At 40.0% G+C, this 24,345-nt stretch overlaps 1 protein-coding gene across 2 annotated transcripts in view; it reads left to right on the top strand.

Moving 5' to 3' along the window:
• Positions 1-24,345, top strand: part of TLN2 (talin 2) — a 186,820-nt gene that overhangs the window by 91,980 nt on the left and 70,495 nt on the right. For both annotated transcript variants that reach the window (XM_063345539.1, XM_063345538.1), the window contains 12 exons: positions 227-328; positions 4,344-4,420; positions 6,121-6,301; positions 8,247-8,360; positions 9,018-9,126; positions 9,825-10,033; positions 10,860-10,958; positions 13,295-13,462; positions 14,963-15,257; positions 17,450-17,616; positions 20,733-20,861; positions 22,452-22,565. In XM_063345539.1, the coding sequence (XP_063201609.1) occupies positions 227-328; positions 4,344-4,420; positions 6,121-6,301; positions 8,247-8,360; positions 9,018-9,126; positions 9,825-10,033; positions 10,860-10,958; positions 13,295-13,462; positions 14,963-15,257; positions 17,450-17,616; positions 20,733-20,861; positions 22,452-22,565 (1,764 nt within the window). The remainder of the gene's footprint in view (positions 1-226; positions 329-4,343; positions 4,421-6,120; positions 6,302-8,246; positions 8,361-9,017; positions 9,127-9,824; positions 10,034-10,859; positions 10,959-13,294; positions 13,463-14,962; positions 15,258-17,449; positions 17,617-20,732; positions 20,862-22,451; positions 22,566-24,345) is intronic.

The following is a 24,345-nucleotide window of genomic DNA, read 5'->3' as shown; positions in this document are numbered from 1 at the left end:
AGCATCCTTCCCCTCTCCTCCCTTGCCCTCAATACAGACTGATTTAGAATCTTGGAGCAGTTTCATTCCAACATGAAGTTGGATATAATAAATATGCAATATGTAGGTATAATAAAATGTCAATATGAACAATTTTAAAATTTTAATTATCTCGCTCATATTTGGTACTGTTTCCTCATTTAGTACTTTCCATTTTCAAAGGTGGGTTTGTTTTTTTTCCCTTCAGGATTTTGGTGAATATCAGGAAAGCTATTACTCGGTACAGACCACTGAAGGAGAACAGATCTCTCAATTAATTGCAGGTTACATTGATATCATCCTAAAGAAGGTATAGTATTAAGATAACATGTAGTAAAAATGCAGTAAAAATCACTGTACAGCAGTGCAAAAGCTCAAATGTGCGCAAGTTGCAGTTTTCTTTCTCTCAGGAAGTCAGTGTTGTATGTTATGTTTTGATGTTATTTATTTTTACCTTTAAGTAATATAAGCTCTTTCTCTTTAACATAAGCGAGTGCTTCTGGAAAATATCAAAGCTGTTAACTAGAGAGGTAGTATGGTTCAGGCTCAGTACAGCACGCTTAGGCTTTGTTTTTTCTATCTGGAAGGTGAACTGCTGGCTATGAGTGTATCCAGAGAAGAGCTTAAAGCTTCAACTGTAGATTCTAAGCTATGGACCAAAGTGGTGCATCGAGTGGGGGAAAAAATGATCCCGTGGAAGCAGCATTTAAAACTACATTAAGGACTGCAAAATAGTTGTCCAGCAGCTCTTGTTTATATTGCATCAAAGCTGAGAAAGTTTTTGGCAAAACTTAAAAAAAAATAAAATTTAAAAAATCATTATATTGCTTTAAAAATATTGTGATCAGTAAAGCAAAGAATTATGTCTGAATTATGTAGAGAGGGGGATAAAATCTGTGTTTGTGAAGAGGTCAGACTGTCTTGAAACTTGTTTTTATAGAGTGTGCCTGGCAGGAGAGAGGAGAGGCTGATGTTCATCTTCAGCATTCAAAATATTCACAAGTAAATAAGTGCAACAGCAACAACCAGTTTTGCCAACAAACGTGGAGCTGAATGGTCATACTCTAAGCATGTTGTATAGAAAAGTGAGGTGTTTGTTTAAAATAGCACTGGTTGCTCCGTGACAAATTTTTAGTTTATTAAGGCTCAACCAAACTACATGATTATTTGCTGTAATAGATTTTAATAGTTAAAAAAATGACAGAAAGCTAAGCAGCTCAGGAGAATTTATTGCCTTTGTTCATGCGAACAGTGTAGGATGTAACATCAAATGTTATGAAATGAGAGGTTGAGGAGGATTGCCAGAATTCATCACGGTACGTGCCTTTTTCTCTGAGGCTGTCAGTCTCAGATTTAATAAATCTTAAGTAAGCTGCAGGTTTCTATTGATGGTTTAAAACTTGATTCTAGCTCTCAAGTTTCAAAAGTAGCTTTGCTCTCTAATGCCAAAGCAGCCTTTCTGTCTTGATAGAATACAGATGTGTGTATTTCACTGCCTTCCAGTCCTTTGATTTCTTCTTTACAATCTGCTGACACAGCAAGTTTAAAAATGAATGAATTAGGAACAAGTTAAGTAATAAACACCCATGATGCTTCATGATGCGTGTGAGAAGCATGCAGTGTTCAGTTGTCGAGCCCAAGTTATCTCTGTGATCCATGCCTCAAAGTATGGCTTATCGCTCTCAGTTGCATAATGTTAATTCTTGGTGTGTTTTGGACTGTTGCAACTTACTTGCTCAGATGTGGATTGGTGGCACATTTTTTTTTTTCTGCTAAAGTATTATTGGTGCAACACTCCCCAGCCCTCAGCCCTTCTTGTCCTGCAGTTTTAGTGGTAGGTTGACAGGGAGCCCTGAACTTGAGTAACCTGTTGCCATTTTTTAATGTTAACATTTAATGTACATTTTTAATGTACAATATATTATTATATATTATTATTATATTAATGTACAATATATTTTAATGTACATATATTTTTTTTTTTACTTCGCATTAGTATGGAAGTAAGGCACAATCTTGACTAGAAATAGGCAATTTCAATTTGTGCAAAAACTCAAACTACCATAGTAAGAACTTCTTTGAAGAAAGTTGAGGGTATGGCTGTGCATGAGGAGTTCCTGTTAGCTGTACCCAAGGTCATAGTGGATGTTTCTCTATTTATACATAGATAACTGGTTAAAAGACAGAGCTCAGAGGGTCGTGATTAGGGGCATAGAGGTTGGAGGTCAGTGACGAGTGGTGTTCTGCAGGGCTCAGTACTGGGTCCAGTCCTATTCAATATATTCATCAATGACCTGGATGAGGGGATAGAGTGCACCCTCAGCAAATTTGCTGTTGACACAAAGCTGGGGGAGGTTGCCGACACACCGGAAGGCTGCGCCGCCTTCAGAGAGACCTGGACAGGTTGGAGATCTGGGCAGAGAGGAACCTTATGAAATTCAATAAGGGCAAGTGTAGGGTGCTGTACCTGGGGAGGAATAACCCCATGCACCAGCACAGGTTGGGGGCTGACCTGCTGGAGAGCAGCTCGGTGGAAAAAGACCTGGGAGTCCTGGTGGACAACAGGATGACCATGAGTCAGCAATGTGCCCTTGTGGCCAAGAAGGCTAATGGCATCCTGGGGTGCATTAAAAAGAGTGTGGCCAGCAGGTCCAGGGAGGTCATCCTCCCCCTCTACTCTGCCCTGGGGAGGCCACACCTGGAGTACTGTGTCCAGTTCTGGGCTCCCCAGCTCAAGAAGGACAGGCAACTGCTGGAGAAGGGACAGCAAAGGGCTACCAAGATGATTAGGGGATTGGAGCATGTCCCTTATGAAGAAAGGCTGAGGGATTTGGGTCTGGAAAAATGATGACTGAGGGGGGATCTTATCAACACTTATAAATACTTAAAGGGTGGGTGTCAGGAGGATGGGGCCAGGCTCTTTTCAGTGGTGCCTGGCAACAGGAGGGTAATGGGCACAAGCTTGAGCATAGGAAGTTCCACCTAAACATGAGGAGGAACTTCTTTACTTTGAGGTTGGCAGAGCCCTGACACAGGCTGCCCAGAGAGGTGGTGGAGTCTCCTTCTCTGGAGACATTCAAAACCCGCCTGGACGCGTTCCTGTGTAACCTGTTGTAGGTGACCCTGCTCTGGCAGGGGGTTTGGACTAGATGATCTCCAGAGGTCCCCGAATCACGATTCTGTGATACATATAATATATATATATATGTATATGTATGTATGTATTTTCAGACTACAAATCACATAACGGGGTGGAAAGCAGACAGTATCTTTGCACTAGGTCACAAGTAGAAATGGACTGTTTTTACAAGGCACTACTTTTATGACTTGTGGTAGTTTCCTGTTGTTTCTAGTAGTTTAGACTTACTCCCCTTGTGTATATTTACCTCCCTTATACAGATATAAAAAGCTGCTTCAAAAAGTCAGGTATGCAGACTGTCTAGAAGTTTGGAGTAACTATGGTAAAATAACTTGTTTACAGTATTAAATTTATTATCTTTCCTATGAATATATATTTCCTAGTGGTAGATAGCAACGTATAGTCACGTTTTAGGATGCTGAATATGCATTCTCCGCTCGGCCTGTATTTGTGCTTGGGATTGCACCGACCCATGTGCAGGACCTTGCCCTTGGTCTTGTTGAACTTCATGACGTTGGCATGGGCCTGCCTCTCAAGCCAGTGCAGGTCCCTCTGGATGGCCTTCCGTCCCTCCAGTGTGTGGACTGCTCCACACAGCTTGGTGGTGTTGGCAAACTTGCTGAGGGTGCACTCAATCCCACTATTTGTATCACCAACAGATATGTTAAACGGTACCAGTCCCAATGCTGACTCCTGAGGAACACCACTTGTCACTTGCACATTGAGCCATTGAGTCAGCTCTGCTCATGACTTAGAAAAGCATGGGAAAGGGGATGGTACATGTCCTGTCTGTGCCAGGATTTGCTGTTGCTGCATATCACTCAGTTCTCAGAACAGTTTTTTTTTTTTTTTTTAATCTGTGAGAAAAGACACCACCTCAGCACTTTTTTCTTAGCGCTTTGTTCTGAAAGGCGCCAATATGTTTTTTTTCCTTTATGCACTTAATCTGCCAGGGCTTAGAATCTGGTCAGTTAGATGCAGAAGGGCACCTCTTCTGAGGTGGAGGTTATGTTGTCACACACTGCCAAAAAGTATGATGTTCAGCGCTGGTCAAGACTCTGCAAATGATTTGATTAGGTTTCTGATAAATGGCAAGGAAGTAGTGGAGAGAAAGCAAAAAGCAACACGTGTTGTTTAACTACTTTTATTTATTATTTTTTTTTCTTTTTTCTTCCCCCCTCCCCAGAAACAAAGTAAAGATAGATTTGGGCTTGAAGGTGATGAGGAGTCAACCATGTTGGAAGAATCTGTTTCACCTAAGAAGTGAGTGTATACAACAGGAGGAAATGTTCTTTATTTATAAGTGACAGCTTTTATCTGTGGCAGCTTTTTTCAAATTAAATAGTATAGTTATTGCTGTTAAAGAATAATTTCTACAGGGTATTTCAATAGAAGGAAGTACTATTCCTAGGTAATTTAGCAGGTTCCTAGCTTCATTCAAGAATTGAAGAGCTGCTATTTGTCTTAAAATTGTTCGTTAAGGGCAACTAGCAGTGGTACCACTTTGCGGTAACTTGACCCTTGAACAAAGGAGCTCGGGCTGTAATTCTGTAAATTCAATAAAATGCTGAGGGGGGGTAATGATGCAGAGATGAACATGTCATATTAGATTTTTAATCTTCATGCAAACACCTAGAATTTACAGAGTTTTAGTTGCTTGTGTCTGCTAGGTCCATGGTTTCCAGTAAATTTGACTCCTGTCAGTTTAATTGTACAATGTGTCTTAAACAGAGCTGGCTTATTTCACCAAACCACTTCAGACAAACCAATCGGATGTATGGTGACAGTAAGGTCACCACATGGGTTTGGTCAGTCACCAATGTGTGTAGTACAAGTAAGCCAGGCCATGGTTCTGATGGGAGAGAACTGAATATAGCAAAAAGAACTGTAGAGCTGGCCATACTCTTGAAAAGGAATATTAAGTCTTTCCTTGCAGTGAAAGAATAGAAATAGGTTCGTGATGTTATGAGCTGTAATGAGCCACTCAAATCTCCTCTTGGAACTCTCAGGATCGCAGCGTCAGCAGTGTGTATGTGAAAAGTCTGTATGATTTCTCGTTAAACATACGGTTCACAGGAGATGGACTTGTTAGATATTTAATGTGGCCTTATGTGAAATTTTGACTTTTGACAGATCACACATGTTCAGATGTGCTTTGTTTTGACATTGCCCTTTCCAAATGAATTCCAGAATACACTGTTAGCTAAGTGCTGTGCAGAGAAGCACAAAACTTGTAATAGATGAATACAAGATTTTTCACAATTGAATATACTTTTTTCCTCAGCAGATTGTTGTTGTTAAAGCCAAAATTCCTGTCAACGCTTCTAGCTGTTAAAGCTTGAATCATATTTAAATATGAATATCTGGTGAAGTGGTTCGTGACCATGGGCAACAGTAACTTTATTATTCTTGAAAGTATCCTGTCTCCCAGCCCATTATCTGATAGGCTGCCAGATTATTAGCAAGTACTGTGTGTGCATGTGTGTAAAGAGGGAAGAAAGAATGTTAGCTTTTATCCCAAATCTAGGGCTTGCTTGCAAAAGGCATCTCCATGGGGTTCATGCTTCTATTTTCTGTTGATCGGCCTATGGTACAACTGAAACAAAACAGTTGTTATGCCTTAAACCTTGTTCCAGTTCTGTCTGTTATGCATCTTAGAGGGGTAAAGCCATTATACCATATATACCAAAACTGAGCATTGCCTTCTTTCCTTAGTGCCTGCTCATTAGTGCTATTATTATTTGATCTGCCAAAAGCCCCAGATTAATTTTTTTCTAATATGCTAGAAAATGGTTAGAAAAGAAGACCGTAGAGTTTTCCAGCTTCTCCAAACGTTGTGAAATGCAATTTAAAATCCTAAAGGAAAAACAACTGGCAGGACTTGATTTGCTAACTAATTCTCTCTGTGTTGAGTTTTTCTTTTTTCTTTTTTGTGTTTTTGTTTGTTTGGTTTTGTTTTTTAGATCTACCATCTTGCAGCAGCAGTTCAACCGAACAGGGAAGGTGGAGCATGGCTCTGTGGCACTACCAGCTGTTATGCGTTCAGGGTCCAGTGGCCCAGAGACTTTCAACATCGGCATCATGCCTTCTCCCCAGCAACAAGTCACAATTGGTCAGATGCACAGAGGACATATGCCCCCACTTGTGAGGAACCTCCTTGTTTTGCATTTGAAACTAACTGTGTTGCAAGTAGTCAGAAATAGCATGTTATACATATTACTAAGAGCAGGAGGAGGATATAGAGTGTGACAAAAGTTTTGAGCATCCCTGAAATATTTAGGGTATCACATTTTGATTTATTTCTTCATTTTCCTTAAAGTCAGCTCTTCCAGCCTTCTCTTTCCTTCTGAGTAGTTAAAATAGTATTCAGGGGTCAGAAAAATTATTTAAAGACTGCAAAAGTAAGCAATTTTAAGAAAAAAGCTTACATTTAACTTATCACTGGCCCACCAATTTAGACTTTATTTTTTTTTTTTAGCAGGCTTAAAGCTGATGCTGAGTTTTCTCATTTAAATTAAAAGACTATGAAAAGGCCTAAACAGGCTGTAGAGAATATAATCAATGCTTAAAATCATGATACACCACTAGAAGTGTAGTATGTGTAGTGGGCTGACTTTGGCTGGTTGCCAAATGCCCACACAGCTGCGTTTTCACTCCTGCTCCTCAATGAGGCTGGGGTGGGTGGAGTGGACAAAGATTAGAAACAGCATTATCTTGAAATAGGTTGAGATATAGGCAGGGAGGTCACCAATTACCTTCATGGGCAAACCAGACTCACTTGGGGAAAAAGAATTTAATTTATTGTCACTTAAAATAGAGTTGGATGGTGAGAAACAGACAAAAACTAAAACACTTTCCCATCACGCTCTTTTTTTATCTGGACTCAACTTCACTCCTTCATTTCTGACTATTCTACTCCCTGGTCCCAAGTGGTCAGTTTATAACAGCCCCATCTGCTTCTCCTTCCTCTGCACTTTCCCCCAGCTCCAGTGTGGGCCCTTCCTGTGGGTGGCAGTCCTTCAGGATAAACTGGCTCCAGTGTGGGTCCTCTATGAGCTGCAGTTCCTGTCAGGAAAGCCTGCTCCAGCATGGGTCTTCCCTGGGCTGCAGTTTCTGTCAGGACCCTGCTCCACTGTGGCGTTTCCATAGGCTGTAGTTTCTTTCAGGGAATTATCCACCTGCTGCGGTGTGGGGTCCTCTGTGGGCTGCAGGGTGGACATCTGCTCTGGCATGGCCCCATCCACAGGCTGCAGGATGGACATCTGCTCCGGCATGGCCCTCTCCACAGGCTGCAGGGAAATATTTGCTCCTCCATGGTCTCTCCCACTGGCTGCTGGGGAATCTCTGCTCTGCTGCATCCAGCACCTCCTCCCCATCCTTCTCAGACACTGGTGTTTGCATGGTTGTTTCTTGAACTTTTTTTTCCCTTTACCCCTCACTGCCAGGTGGTGTTTTGCCCTTTCTTAATGATGTTTTCCCAGAGGTGCCACCAGCTCGGCTGCTGGGCTCAGCTGTGACATGCAGTGAGTCTGTTGGAGCTGTCTGGAACCAGCCGTGCCTGGCAAGGGGCAGCCCCTGGCCTCTTCTCACCAAGGCCACCCCTGCAGCCAAAACCTTGCCACAGATAGCCATCCTGCTCTGCCTAAAACTCTTCAGTTTTCTGTTAGCTTATGCATAATGATAGCAAATTAATTTTAGAATTGTCCTTGATTACATTGGTAGGCTGTTCCACAAAATCAGTAATGATATCCTGGAAGCAAATTCAGTTTTCATGTTGCTAGAATGCAAGTTAGTAAGACAGCTTGGTGGTTTTGTGTGTGTGTGTTGGGCATTGTTTGATCTGAGAAAGTTCAGCATTTTGTAAATGCATGCAAGTACAGAGGAGTATAAAATGGCATAGGCAGAAGGAGGACTGAGAGGAGTGTTAGAGAGCTTTGCTTTCTCTGTTGCAGCAGGGAAAAGCAAGCTGCCTGAAATGGCCTGGTCTGATTGTTGGATTGTTGTCACTCACTGTCTGTGCATATGTAACATCTGCTTGAAGTGCCATTTGGAACATAGCACTCAGCCATTTCCTTGTTTTGCCTTTCAGACCTCAGCTCAGCAGGCCTTGATGGGCACTATTAATACCAGTATGCACGCTGTGCAACAGGCACAAGCTGACCTCAGTGAAGTTGATAACCTACCACCTCTAGGGCAGGACATGGTGAGTTTTCCTAAATCTCTCATAGAAATGGATCTTAATGCTTTGGGGTGTTTACAGATCAGTTTAGTTATTATCCCTGGATCTAAAGCAGTATCACTGAAGCTTTTAAAATGAGACAAGAATATTGTTCTCTCTAAGAAATTCATGTACAGTGTACCACCTTACTCTAATCAGTCTTCTGAGATTAGATGTAGCAGGCGTCCTTGCATAACCATGTCCAGAATCCTGTTTGTTTCATGTACATACATACAATTAAATGCAAACTATGGGCAACATTTATGGTGAGAGTGACTGCCTCCCAGACACATGAAAAATAAGAACAAAATATGTTTCTGACATTCCTGATCCAGGTTAGGGCAGGAGGACAGATCAAGAGACCATTGCTTATGGGGGACTGTCAGTCAAGTGTTTAGCCTTCATGGATGCACTCTTGATGGCATTTGCCTTAAAAGGGCAGCTGTTGAAATGTAATAGCAATTTTGTACTGAATGATTCAGCAAAAGGAAACGCTTGCTTTTATATTTCACTTTAAGGCCTTGGTTGTTGTCCTCTGTTTCACTTTTAAAGGTTCACGGAGGATTGAGAGATTTACATAGTATCTGTTCTTACAGAGCCTTACAGCAATTCTTAATTCTTGTTTTTGTTACTGGTCTTCAGGCATCAAGAGTATGGGTTCAGAACAAGGTTGATGAATCAAAACATGAAATACACTCTCAGGTTGATGCTATCACTGCAGGAACTGCGTCTGTTGTTAACCTTACAGCAGGTAAATTTCAAAGGGAAGGATTTCCTTGCAGTCTCCTAGTTGTTTATCAGTCTAATTCAAGTAACATAGGGACTGAGTATGGGGCAGCTGGAGCAAAATTTTCATTGTAATATTCCAATAGCTAAGTGCATTGATACGTGGAACAAGCTTTCTGTCCGTCGCAATGCAATTTTTGTATCTTCAAATGATCTCTAACGCTAAAGGTACCACCAGTGATGAAGATAATATGTAGCCTGCTCATTCAACAAAGTGGAGACTATTTGCAAGGTTACTACAAAAAAGCATTATTGATCAGACAGTTGTTAGAGAGAGATTATGTGTTTATTGACACTGTTTTTTTTGCAAATTACAAGTTGCAGGAGCTGTGAGTGGCTTAAAGGGGTCAATACTTTTTTTCCTTGGGTTCTTTCAATGTTGAAAGATCGCTGAAACTGTGAACTTCTTATCAAATTGTGTTGAATGAAGAGAAATTCTATCAGAAGATAAATTCTTGTAGAAGAAGAAACATAGAAATTGGAAAAAATTATAGCAGTCTTTAATTTTTTTAAAGTGGCAATGAAAATACTTAGTAGGCATTGCTTGACTATCTTGAAACATCTATTTTATCTCTCTCACCAGAATTCAGCTTGTGGTAGCTGCCTCTTTTCCATTTTAACCACTAAAAGCATTTTGATCATGAAAAAACATTTGCTTTACAGGGGACCCAGTTGACACTGATTACACTGCTGTGGGATGTGCAATTACAACCATCTCTTCCAACCTCACTGAGATGTCCAAAGGTGTGAAACTGCTTGCTGCTCTCATGGATGATGAAGTTGGAAGTGGAGAAGACCTCCTGAAAGCTGCTCGAACACTGGCCAGTGCTGTCTCAGACTTGCTGAAGGCTGTGCAACCTACTTCAGGAGAGGTGAGAAGATGGAAACTCCTCAGGTTCCGTCTTTCAAGTGCATGGGTTTGGCTTTTTTGAGAAATTTTAGCTTCTAAGGCTCACCTCCTGTGCCACATAATGTCCACTGTGCAAGCAGTCCTTTGGAATATTTCTTTTTCCTTCATCTGTCTCTGTCTTTATGCCTTTAAATCTTGCAACTTGATATTAGAATGTTCTGTGTTATATGCAGAGGTTAATTGATTTGTGTCTTAAATAGCTAATTTATCTGGCTACTGTATTCTCTTTTAGAAAGAAATTTCAAACAGTACTATGACTCAATTTAATAGGAAGTGGAGAGATACTCAGTCATGATTTTTTTTCTTTACTATCTTTGTTTACTTTGACCTATAAAATGAGAAGTTAATCCCTCTGTTGCAGTTTTCCAGAAATGAGAGTAGTACTGACCAGGATAGAATATCTTGGTCAGTTTGTTATGAGATGGAGTCTGCAGCCAGTTTGCCTTAGATCTCTTCTCTTCAGGTATTTATTTTGAAGAATGTGAAATCTCCTTTTGTTTCAGACCAGTTTGCATATTGACTGTCCATCCTTAATTATCCTTGGAGTTATTATAGCAACATTTATTCAAAATTCTTTATATGTTTTCTGCGAGCACTGAGATGAAACCCCTGAAATATGGATGTGCAGTTGTGTGTGAGGAAAAGTAAAGATTTTTCCAAAGTATTTCTGTTGTGTAATATTATTTTTTTTTAGCCATATTGATTGCAGAAGTTCCTTGAGGGAAGCTAAAATTCAAGTAAAGCTTGTTTTCTTTGAATTAATGTAAATCACCGTTATATTTTTCCAGCCTCGACAGACAGTTTTGACTGCAGCTGGAAGCATTGGGCAAGCAAGCGGGGAGCTGCTGAGACAAATTGGAGAGAATGAAACAGATGAAAGGTTCCAGGTAATGAGGGGGTTGCTTGTCACTGTCAGAACTGTGCAGCTTTCTAATGAGGAGGCCGCTGCATAAAACCAGGCTTCCCAAATTGCAGTTAGGAAATGCTAGATTTGAAGTTTGTCAATGCTAATTGAGGTTAATCCATTATGAAATTGTTTTTAATTACACAATCACAGGGTGCTCATTTCATAGGAACCCCTACTTCATTCTGTGCATCATACAGATGCGTTCTTGCTTCATGGAGAGTGGTTTGCACTGTACTCCCCTCAGTGCTTAAAATACATGGCTCTTGCTATTCGTATATTGGTCAGACTCTTGCTTTTCGAATTCTACTCTGCTTTTTACTTTAACCACTGTCTTCATCGCTGTTTTTTTCTGTGGTGACTTTCAGCACCTCGATGTTGAACAGATAATATCTTTTATAGCTTTCGTGTAGGATGTGGAACTGTCATTCCATTTTACAGATAGAAAATTTGGCACGGAAGTCCAGAGATTTGCTAATTTGGGAGACCCTATGACCTGTTGATCTCTAAAATTCTTGACATTGTGTCACACTTGATATGTTTGAATCACAGTTCCCACTTGCTTCAGTTGCAGCAGAGTGCAAGTTATATCGCATAGTGCCAGGTCAGACATGGAAAATAAGGAACAGCAAACAACTCATTTTTACAAACTCTGCCTGTGTCAGATGCCAGATTATAATTGAGTTTTCCAGGGAGACGTGTATTTTTAATCAATTGTGCTGAATGCTATAGGGATTTTGTGGGATGCTGTGTATTAAAACTTACACATGCACACAGGCAACTTCAATCCTTGCCCTTCCTTGTGTTTCATTGTCTCTGCAAGCTAATGACCTGTTATTCCATGTACTTCTGAAGAATGAATGAATGTTTATCAACAAATATCAAGTATTTCTTCTGATTAAATACAGTGGTTTTCATATAAGTGTTTGCTGTGTCTGTATGTATGCATGTAAACCAAAAGTTTACACAACTTTTTGGTAAATGGAGTAGAAGAAAATTATTGTATTACAAACGTAATTTCTTTAAGATCATTAGTATTATCAAATCATAATGCCTGTATGACTTAATAACAGTGTTAGCAATTAGCCGTTTAAAACCATTGTTCTCAAATGCTCGGTTAAAAACACGTCTGATTTTTTTTTTTTTTTTCACTCAATACCAAGAACAGATTTGCACCAGATACAAGGGGAATTCATTTACAGCCACAGATAGACTTCTGGAGTGCACTGTATGCAAGATGTCTGCTAATATGTCTTACAGGCCTTTTCAAACACTTGATCTATAGTAAATCTGTCTGGAAGTTTCATCAGAGTTCTCATTTGTATTCCTAGTTGAGTATGTATTGCAGCCATCTCTTAATTGGCTAAGGGAAAGAATCTAAACATTCTTATAAGTGCTGTGGAGCGTTGGAGAAGGTGGGTAAGGAGCGGGATGGTTTATCATGCCTTCATATCCTAAAACCAAAATGAAAACTAGTGTTCTTAGTGTTTGAAATCCAAGCTTTTCTTTCTGCTGTTGAAGTTAAAATTATGGATTAGTGTATCCGTAGTATCTTTTTACAGGAAAGGCACGTCATTTTAACAGTACAGACATTAGGAACACTCCGTCCCACTGAAAAACTGAGTATATGGAATGTAGCATTTTAAGTAGGGAAATGAGAAGAAATTTTCTGAACTTTTTTCAATGCAGGAATTAACACATGAGTGTGTTTTAATTTCACCATTTCAGAGTTAACTACATTATTTTTCAACAAGGGAAAAATGTTCTGGAATTAGGAGCTGGTTTTAGTTATATTTTGGAGCAGTCTATATTTACATCATGGACAAGGAAATATTGTGGTTGGAAATAGCATTTTCAAAAACAGAGTGGCAGTTATCATTATTGTTAAGCACAATTAAGTACTTGAATTTAGATTTAACTCAAGCACTGTCTGTCCTCAGCAGTTTCCTGCTTGAGGTTGTCATCCTTATTGCAGATACTTGTCACGTGTTTATTGGGGAATTCCAGATGTTCCTGTACTAATAGGATATTCTCAGGAAATAAAGATAAGCACACTGCAAGACTTGTTCTTATGGACTCTTGAGCCAATTCAAAATTTGACAGTCCATACTCATTCAGTGCAGTAACTTGATAATGGTTATACTGAAAACAGAAAACTGTCAAGTTTTCTGAGTAATAGCCATGTTTGCTGCTTTACATGAAACAAAATTATTAAGTTTTGATATAAGAGAAGTTCTTGCCTTCAGGAAACTTGATCTTAATATAAAAAAGTATATACTTTTTTGTTCACAAGGCTGAGTTTTCCCTTTCTTTTACCAGGATGTTCTGATGAGTCTGGCCAAAGCTGTTGCAAACGCTGCTGCCATGTTAGTGCTGAAGGCCAAGAACGTAGCGCAGGTTGCTGAGGATACAGTCCTGCAGAACAGGGTCATTGCTGCTGCTACACAGTGCGCACTCTCTACTTCCCAGCTTGTGGCTTGTGCAAAGGTGAGGCAAACAGTGTTTGTGAGGTGGCAAGGCATCGTTTCTTGTATGCTTCTGTGTATTTCCAATGGTCTCAGGCAGTATACCGTGTTAATATCATAGCTCTAGACTGATGCAATATCAAAGTTGTTGATTAATAAATTTTCACACACAAGAGCAGCAATCAGGAGCCCAGATGATGTGAGGTGTTGCTGTAATCTCCAGAGAAGGTTCCACAGATAACAGAGCCCATCTGATGAATTACTAATATTGATAAAATAAAAAAGTAAAAAATATTTATTCAAGAAGCACAGCTTGCTTGGGGGACTGTGCAAGTTTTCTAGTAAAGCCTAGAATTAGGATGGGTTCACCTCATCTAAAGATAAATGATCAAAAGTTGGTATTCTTGCTGAAAATAAACTTGAGTTGGTGATCATTGATTTGAAATATATTTGCACTAATTTACAGCAGCCCAGTTGTTTTAATAGAACTATTGCTTTTGGACAAATACCGATTTTCAGTCTAAGCAAATTACAAAGGAGTTGAGATCAGACCTCAAATTCTGAAGTCTGCAATTGGAGCACTACATCTTCTGCAGTCTTACAAATGAATAAATAAAATGCTTATTTGATCTTAAGAATTAAAGAGTTTGCATTTCCTACTTGGATGCTGCTTTTGAAGTCTGCTGTGTCATCTTTTGCAGGGAAATGGGTATTTAGCTGTTGTGAAACATCCAGAAGGTTTATATTAAAATTATTAGCCAATATTACGTATTAAATTTTCAATATTTTCTACTTCGTTTCTCTGACTGCAAAGGCTTTTTGTAATGCGTATGTATGAATTTTCATTATTTGGACGTACTTGGATGTTCTTACTGCCTGTGAATTTTTTCAGTATGGCATAAGACACCCAGTGGCATCCTGTTTTCCTCATAAGATATGCACAGTTCTCCCTTTGCTGAAAGCTGTCCGGATATGCCTGAACAAAATGGGGGAGGGTTGTTTCTAATCTGTACATTACAGAGTTTATTACGTGTCTTGTGGCTTCAGTAGTAGAGCATTGCTTGGCTTGTGCCAAGCATTACTTTTATTTAAACAAATAAGCGAAGGGCTGATCGTAAGAAGGCTTTACAATTCAATTAAGATTTCATTTTATTTGGAATTCCAGGATACAGAAGTGTGCCAGTGGATGTAGTTACTCTGGAGGAGTTTGGCCCATGCCTGCTCTCCAGAACCACTGTCTAGTGTTTGCTCAGTTCAGCAGCTGCTGAAGCAGCATGAAACAAGGTGAGGGCCTCCATTTTCAGAGTCTACGTTGAGATTAAATTAATGATTTGCAAAGCCCAGATTCCTAATCTAGATGTCTGAAGCTACCTGTTTAAATACTCGCTTTCAGGGTTTTCTGTCTAGGGAAAACAGGTAAGTTAAAGATTAAAAACTAATATAGTAGGTGTTTCACTTGTTAGTATTTAGGAAATTTGCAAATAAACCTTTTCTGAATGCTTTGTGTCCTTTTCCCATGCAGGTTGTGAGTCCCACCATCAGCTCTCCAGTGTGTCAGGAACAGCTGATTGAGGCAGGGAAACTGGTAGACCGTTCAGTGGAGAACTGTGTGAGGGCCTGCCAGGCTGCCACAGATGACACTGAGCTCCTGAAGCAGGTCAGTGCAGCTGCCAGCATTGTCAGCCAAGCCCTGAATGACCTCTTGCAGCATGTCCGCCAGTTTGCGAGCAGGGGAGAGCCCATAGGACGCTATGACCAGGCTACAGATACCATCATGTGCGTCACAGAGAGTATTTTCAGTTCGATGGGAGATGCTGGTAAGTTTCTCCGATGGACAATACCTTTCCATGATTCAGAGATGTGCACGTTTGAAATAATGCAAGTCAAAAGCCTTCTCTGAAACGTACTGTGCTTCTAGGCTAGTGGTGTTGTGATGTTCAACCCGTAATATTAAATCAGCAAAATTCACATAGCCGTGTGTTAGATAGAATGAATATTGTGTGAAAACAATACCGTGCTAGAGGATCACTGTAGTATTTTGTCTGGTTTTTGCCACTGCCTCACTTCAAAGAATTGTGTAGCAATTTTTCATCTCCAAAGAGGAAGACAGGAACCTGAGTGAATACTTCCAAGTGATTGATTTTATTATGTTTAGATTTTGTTGTAGGTTTTGATACGCACTTCTGCTTTTTCTTATGACATTTCTAAAATATGCAGCTTCTAGAGCCAACCAAAACTTGAGAAGCATAATGTTTAACTGGTTCCATATGAATTTTTAGTAAAGAACCAGTAAATAACTTAGAATGGTGAAATTTCAATAGTTATGTTATGAAGTAGAACACCATGAAGAGGCAGTACCAACTTGAAATCAAGGTAATTTATAGAAAGTTTAAATGGGATCAGTTTTTAAAAGCAGTTACAGTGAGTAGTATGCTTTTGGTCTTTTCTTTCGTATTATATAAACACAAGGCCAGGAAAGTAAATATTTCAGTCACAGCTGTATTCACCTTACAGTTGATATGAACAAATTAATATTTTATTGTAGAGTCATCTTAGTTGTTACATGTAAGAGGTAAAACTTCCAGATATCCCTTTTTTTTAAGGAACTGTCATTTCAGCTGTGCAGCACTCTTCTAGAGGAACATGTGCAGGAAAATAATTAATGAAATTCTCAGTGTATTTTGACCCTAGAATCTTCTTTATGAGAGACCTGAGTGATTACCGTAGATGTGCACAAGAAAGCACATCAAATTTTATGTTTTTGCTGTCACTTATCATTCAGCTTCAGTACAGAAGGATGCAGTAAAAGACATAATCTTGGATAGTGTTTATTTTCTGTTCACAGTCAAATATCTTGTTGTGCAATACTTAGTTTTTAGTAGAAGGCATTCAGATTCCAGTCAGTGTTTCAAACTTATCATTGCACTCCTGCAGTTGCAATTTTAACAGCAAAGAGGCTCTGGCTAGTGACCACTGTATTGTTGCCCAAGCAGGTTATTCTTTCTGTGTGATTTACTGGCTTAATACTGTAAGAAAGGGCATTTAAAGGGACTTTTTTCAAGTGGAATATTTGGATTGGGAGCCGAGTTAGCCATTATTGGTAAAAAATTTTAATTGCAAAATTGCATACTGGGAAATAGTTGACAACAGCTAGAAAACTTTAATTTTTTTTTGCCTATGCCTGACTAAAGGAGCCTGGTAAGAAAGCATTTAATTCTGAAGTCCACCAGTCACCTTTACAGATGAGAAAAATGCTGCTTTGGTTTTCTTTCACATGATTTTTTTAAGAGCATTTGAAAAGAGTGAAGCCTAAGACCCAAACACATCTTACTTGATTTGATAACCTAAAGAAAGCCAAAGGCTTTATGGGTTCAAAGCTATTAAGAAGGAGTTCAAGAGTATGTTTTTGTGACCAAACGAATTTGCTCTAGGAAGGGTATGTATCTACTTCAGAAACATTGCTGTTTCATCTCTGTGCTTCACCATGACCAGAACATGACTCCAGTATCTCAGATACACACCTTATTTTTGGCCAAGACTACCTACTTGGTGCTGAGTCTCTTCTGACCGAGTTCTTGATTTAGTTTATATTAGACAGAAGATAATTCCCCAAAAGAACTTTCCCAAAAGAACAATAGGTGAAAGATGGATAATTTTTATTCAAGGAGTGAAATCTTGGCTGTAATTTGAAAGCAAAATTATTCTTCACTGGGCCAGGATTTTCCCTGAACCGTACATTCGAAATTACCTTAAAGTATTGTTTTGGGGGGTTTGTCTTGCTCTCTAGAATGCAAGCACAATATTTTTTCTTAATCTCCGCTGTAGCTGTTAATTTATGTTGCAATCCAAGATTTTGTTTATGAAGCTTCTAAGTTATGAACTATTTGTGTATCAATTTCAAGTCAAAAGAATACTTTAGCAAATCTAACTTTATTTTCATCTTGTTGAGATGACTTTTGAAACTGAAATGTAGAGAGAAGGAAAGTAAAAATGTAATTGTATACCCCAGGTGAAATGGTCCGGCAGGCCAGAGTACTGGCTCAAGCCACTTCTGATCTCGTCAATGCTATGAGGTCAGATGCTGAAGCAGAAATCGACATGGACAACTCTAAGAAGCTTCTGGCTGCCGCAAAGCTCCTGGCAGATTCTACAGCCCGCATGGTTGAAGCTGCAAAGGTACCAGGAAAATGAGCAAATTGTCACCTTAAAATTGTGTGGTTATACACAAAGAAGAGATGGTATGTGGGCTATTATAGATAGGATCTGGCTGGTAGTAGAGACAGTTTTTCTTATCCTGTAAATGTTCTTCATTTAATGACTTACCCTAGGTACGTTCAGAAAAAAAACCAATTTATTAGTTACCTTTTTTTTTTCCTTTAAAAACCCTTCTTGCACTGCTTTTCTCACCTGTGTGCAGGGTAGTAGTGACTCAAGCCATCTAGTAGGGCAGTCACCACCAGCCATAACCACCGTGATGCAAAGTCTTGTACCAGTCCACCAACACAAATGGAACAGCAAACACATAGCAATCTCTTACAAAAGCCGTGAACAAAGCAACTCTGCCTCTGTCTTAGGAACAGTTTCCTCCACATGGGGTATCTTGCCTGTGTTGTTTCCCCCCATCTCCCTATTCTCACAAGAGAGGCAAATATCTAACTTGTTCTTTCCTTTCTGTGCTAGAAACTTATTTAAATCCACTAGGGAGGAATATGTTCTCTGAATTGTTTCCTGGATCCTGCACTTAAATTATTTTTACAGATCAGGACCAGCCATTCTGCTACGGCTCTAGAAGGCCCATATGCCTGGCCACAGAGCATATCTTTGACTTTTCAGTACTTTCTCAGACTTCAAATGGAAAAAACCTACTGCGTTACATCTCAAGGTTTGAACTGCAGTTACTGAAAGGCATATTGATTTGGGAATTTTAAAAACTGGGGGGGTTGTGGGTTTTTTTGGTTGGGTTTTTTTTTTTTCAAAGCTTACATTCATATAATCAAATTACTTTATTACGGATCATAGTGGAAGCAGTTTAGAAAGGCCTTTTTCCCAACACCTAAAATAGTATATGAAGCAAATGTTCAACTCCCTTCCTCAAAGTACCTAACGTAAACAGTAGCAACCTTGCACTAGCAATAAATTTTCGGCTTCAAAGTAACATGTTAATATTCTTCTAACTTTGCTTAAGATAAATATAAGGAAAACAATGGGTGATGTAGCAGACACTGTCTGGAACTAAAGCCTTGATACTCATCTTGATATGCAACCCAACAAAGAGGAAGTTAGGCAAAAACACTGGTGGGCCTGCATGGATGAACAGGCCCGCAAGGAGCTCCTGGACAAACTCAAACTCAAAAAGGAACCCTACAGAAGGTGGAAGCAAGGACGGGTAGCCTGGGAGGAATACAAAGAAATTGTCCGAGCAGCCAGGGATCAGGTTAGAAAACCTAAAGCTTAGATAGAGTTAAATCTGGCCAGGGATGTCAAGGGTAACAGAAAAAGCTTGTTGGTGGTAAAAGGAAGACTAGGGAAAATGTGGGCCTTCTCTGGAAGGAAGCAGGAGACCCAGTTACCTGGGATATGGAGAAGGCTGAGGTCCTTAATGACTTTTTTGCCTCAGTCTTCACCAGCAAGTCCTCTAGCCACACCAACCGAGTCGCAGAAGGCAAAGGCAGGGGCCGGGAGAATGAGGTACCTCCTATTGTAGGTGAAGATCAGGTTTGAGACTGAGGAGCCGGAAGGTGCACAAACCTGTGGGACCTGGTGAGATACATTTGTGGGTCCTGAGGGATCTGGCAGATGAAATTGCCAAACCACAGTCCATCGTATTTGAGAAGTCATGGCAGTCCAGTGAAGTCACACTGACTGGAAAAGGGGAAACATAAAGCCCATTTTTAAAAAAGGGGAAAAAAAAGGAAAGCCCAGGGAACTGCAGGTCAGTCTCACCTCTGTGTCTGGCAAGATCATGGAGCAGATCCTCCTGGAAACTTAAGGCACATGGAAAATAAGGAAGTAATTGGTGACAGCCAACATGGCTTCACTAAAGGCAAATTGTGTCTGACAAATTTGGTGGCAGCCTACAGTGAGGTTACAGCATTGGTGGATAAGCAAAGAGCAAATGGCATCATGTACCTGGAATTGTGCAAAACATTTGACACTGTCCCGCGTGACATCCATGTCTCTAAATTGGAGAGACATGGATTTGATGAGTGGACCATTCAGTGGATAAGGAATTGGCTGGATGGTTACATTCAAAGATTTACGGTCAACGGCTCGATGTCCAAGTGGAAACCAGTGACAAGTGGTGTTCCTCAGGGGTCGGCACTGGGACCAGTGCTGTTTAACATCTCTGTTGGCAACATGGACAGTGGAATCAAGTGCACTCTCAGCAAGTTTGCCAACAGCACCAAGGTGTGTGGAGTAGTTGACACACTGGAGGGAAGGGATGCCATCCAGAGGGACCTGGACCGGCTTGAGAGGTGGGCCCATGCCAACCTCATAAAGTTCAACAAGATCAAGTGCAAGGTCTTGCACCTCAGTCAGGGCAATCCCAAGCACAAATGCAGGCTGGACAGAGAATGGATTGATAGCAGCCCTGAGGTGGTGGTGAGCTTCTCCCTGCTTGGGGGTGCTGGTGGATGAGAAGCTCAACATGAGCTGGCAATGTGCACTTGCAGCCCAGAAAGCCAGCCACATCCTAGGCATGGCCAGTAGGGCAAGGGAGGTGATTCTGCCTGTCTACTCCACTCTGGTGAGACCACACCTGGAGTGCTGTGTCCAGCTCTGTGGCCCACAACATAAGAAAGCCACAGACCTGTTGGAGTGAGTCCAAAGAAGGACCACAAAGATGATCAGAGGGCTGGAGCACTTATCCTATGAAGACAGGCTTAGAGAACTGGGGATGTTCAGCCTGGAGAAGAGAAGGCTCAGGGGAGACCTTATGGGGGCCTACAGGGAAGATGGGGAGGGACTTTTTATCAGGAATTGTAATGATAGGATGAGGGGTAACGGTTTCAAACTGAAGGAAGGTAGATTTAGATTGGATGTTAGGAAGAAATTCTTTACTGTGAGGGTGGTGAGCCCAGAGAAGCTGTGGGTGCCCCATCCGTGGAAGTGTTCAAAGCCAGGCTGGATGGGGCTTTGAGCAACCTGGTCTAGTGGGAGGTGTCCCTGCCTAGGGCAGGGGGGGTTGCAACTAGATGATTTTTAAGGTCCCTTCCAACGCAAACCATTCTATGATACACGTTTTCTCCAGTAACTTTTACTCATGTTTTTTGCTCTGAAATTTTGTGCAGGGAGCTGCAGCCAATCCTGAAAATGAGGATCAACAGCAGCGTCTGAGAGAGGCAGCAGAGGGACTGCGGGTTGCTACGAATGCTGCTGCACAGAATGCCATCAAGAAAAAAATTGTCAACAGATTAGAGGTTGGAAACTAGATATTGTTGAATTTTCAGTTTACTGTTTTGATAATGAGTATCTGTAGGTAATTTAAAGCAAGTAGAAATGCATATTTCAGGAAAAGTGCTAAGCCCAGAATGATAGCACTGTAAACTCAGTTCCAGAGTTCCAGGCTTGGAATTAGAGATGCCAGCATATGATACCATAATCCTCATAAAATTGAGGAACTCGTATCACTGATATGGTAAGCTGGTGTAATAATTTGACTCAGAAAGCATTTGATGGTGACTTAGTCATAAAATTAGAACAGCTGAGGTTTCGAACAGCTGAGGTTTCAAACAGTTGATCTGAAACTACTTCATTAGTATTTTAATTTATCTGTATGATCTGTCATTTACACACAATATCTTTTGGTGCTTTTACTAGTGTATCTTCCAGAGTTTCATGTAAATTTCCATACAGAGATATGTTAAATTGCACCATATCCAATTAGACTGTAATTTATTCAGAGAATCAAAGAAGCAGAAATGAAAGTGAAAAGATACATCATAGCTGGTATCCCAGCCAAGGGGGAGAAAGGCAATTTACTGTGCTCTAAAGATAAAATATCTCTGAAGTTTGTCTTATAGGCAAGGTTTGATCTTCCCATTCTCAGCTAAAATGTAGAAAAGACAGATTTAAATAAAAGAAGCCTTTTGTAATTCCTAGTTTCCAGCTGTGGTTTTAGAGTAGTCTGATTCAAGTGCAATGAGATTAGACAAACAAGGAGATCTAAGTAGGTAACCATGTTCCTTCCGTAAGTGCATTTAAATTACTGTATCTGGCTAGAAACAAAAATCAGGAGTATTTCAGGAAATAAAGGCTGATGTCTCAATTTTCTAACTGCATGCAAGAAAGCTTTGTAGAAAGGACACTTTTTGTTTTGCTGTTATAACATGTACTGCCGTTGGAAGGAGTGAAATGTGTAATGATGAGAATGAACTTCATGCTTGGTTGTATTTAGTGGGCCAATTAAAGGAAAGTATTGTGCAACATTTTGGAATACCTTGGATAAATTGCAATAGGGAGAGGTTGATAAGACTCCTATATATTTGAAGAAGGTCTTCTCAGTGCTTTTAGACGCAGTAATACCATAATTTTGTACCCCTGCATCATTTTACTATCTTTGCTTTCGCCATAGAGCAGTCTCGTAGAAGTTGGCTCCCTTGAGTCTTTGGTCAGAGGTGTTAATGTAGCAATGTGAAGCACTGTATGTACTTTGCCTGTTTACTCTGGCCTTCTTTCTAAGGAGTTAATTGATGACACCATTTCTGCTCTCTGTAGTTGACGTCTTTTTGTCATATTGCAACCTAAACTATGAAGGAGTAAGAGCTTAGAATCCTTCTAGTTCCACCTTTTTATTAGCAAGTTAGAGATGGATAACAGTGTTCAGCTCACTTTCATCTTGAGGGAAGAGCAATCTTGAGTTTCCTTAAGGCAAATCAAATTAATCAATGGATATAACGTATTAATCTGTCAAAGTGGCTACTAACAAAGTTTCCTATAATACGTATTTCATCCTCTGAATTACTCAGACTTTTACCACTGATTTAATTCTTGTTTCTTCTTTTCCCAAGATTGCAGCTAAGCAAGCTGCAGCTGCTGCTACTCAGACTATTGCAGCTTCTCAGAATGCAGCTGTTTCAAATAAGAACACAGCAGCCCACCAGCAACTTGTGCAGAGCTGTAAGGTAAACAGATCACAACCCACTGACAAATAACTCTCCAGCCCCTATCATTCTGTGATTCGGTGAACTGGAGATCACCTTCTATTATAATAGTGTTGCAGCCACAAAAGAAGATTTTAAAAAAAATAAAACCCACAACAAAGTCGACACCACACACATTCAGCTGTATGGATTCTGGAGAACCGTCATTTATTGTATTATCCATAGTTTCCATGCATTACTGTATGGAAAGCTTTGAAAAGCTGAGATACTGTAAGCACGATGTAGTACTTGCCTGTTACACATACCCTTGCCAACATCTTAGTAAAAAGGATGGACAGGCTCTGCATGTGTTTGTTGAGTAACAACCAATTTACCTGAAGCAAGTGCTTTAAGTAACAGTTTAGCTGCAAATCGGTCAGCAGCTATGCTAGAAGCACTGTGTGGAGGGGTCCAGTTGCTCAGCAGGTGAGTACCTCTGTGATCATCAAAGAAGGCTGTCAGATGAATGTGCAGTGAAATGGATCTGAGGTCTGCTGTGGAATAAAGGCAACTTTTGAATTTTTCACAGCAAAGGATGGGGTAGCAATAGTGATTTATACTAAAATGGAGTGAAATCCTTATTTAATGTATGGGTTTTATAGTTGATTATACATCTAACAACACTGATCCTGCTACTCTGATGTTCAACCTACAAGCAACTGGGGCCTTGAATGTCACTGTAAAAAATAAGTTATAGACCTTACTATAGGGTTAACATGATTCCTAGCTTTAAGTTAAAGCTGCCAAGACCACAGATTTCAAGGTATGCGTGAAGTCAAGCACACTTTTATAATTCCAAGCTAGAATTCAGAATTTGGTAAGAAGCCGTTCTCTTTTGTGTTTAAGCTATGTTTAGCAGCTTAATTTCTAGCTCTGACTAATGTTGCTTCAGGGTTTTTAAAGAAATTGCATTTAAACAAAAAATTGAAAAAGACAATAGAATGCAAAAGGGTTTTCTATTGGATGAAAGAGCAGTTATGTGGGGAACGAGAACAAAACCATTAAAGAAGACATCGTTAAAAGCCATGTTAACATTCAGCAATTATTTCTTGTCACGGTGGTATTCCTAAAAAATGTTGGAATTAAATAAGGTAGCTCAAGTACATCTCAAGATTGTGTTGTAGACATCTGCTATTTCAATATGAATTAAAAAAAAAAAAAAAAGCTGAATCACTGTATTGTTTACAGTTCATTCTAATTTGATCTTGATGATGATTTATTAGATAGCAGAGAAGATCTGATACCTACTTTCTTACTTTTTGCGGGGGGGAAATATATTAGTATTGCACTGCTGAACTAACTGTTACTGTTAAATGGATAGACAAGGAGCATGAATCTGGGCAGTCCAGGAATAAAGTTTTAACAATACACACTTCAGAACGTTTCAGCCATGCTATGAAGTTTGTGTTGTTAGAAGTCAAGGAAAAGTAGTCTGAGTTGCCTGTGGGTGAAAGACATTGTTATTCTGAAAGCAAGACATTCCTGTGAAAAATCTGTCACTTCTACTGCTGGCATTTGAACATGCAAAGGAAGGAATTCCAGATACTTTGTGTACATAACTTTGCAGAAAAATTGTAGATTGTCATGTAGGATCTTTAAACAAGAGTAGCTGAATAAAGATTTCTTAAGTAAAAGTAGAATGTCTCTGAAAAATCCTGTCATGTATTAATTCAGTTCTATGGAATCCTAAACAAATTCTGTGAAGGCACAAGAGTATTGTACCTGTGAATAATATGGGTTGTCTTTAAGGCGAGTGGGGAGA

This window comes from Chroicocephalus ridibundus, chromosome 9 (genome assembly GCF_963924245.1).
Source record: "Chroicocephalus ridibundus chromosome 9, bChrRid1.1, whole genome shotgun sequence".
Classification (NCBI taxonomy): Eukaryota; Metazoa; Chordata; class Aves; order Charadriiformes; family Laridae; genus Chroicocephalus; species Chroicocephalus ridibundus.
This window is presented reverse-complemented; position numbering and strand designations above follow the sequence as displayed.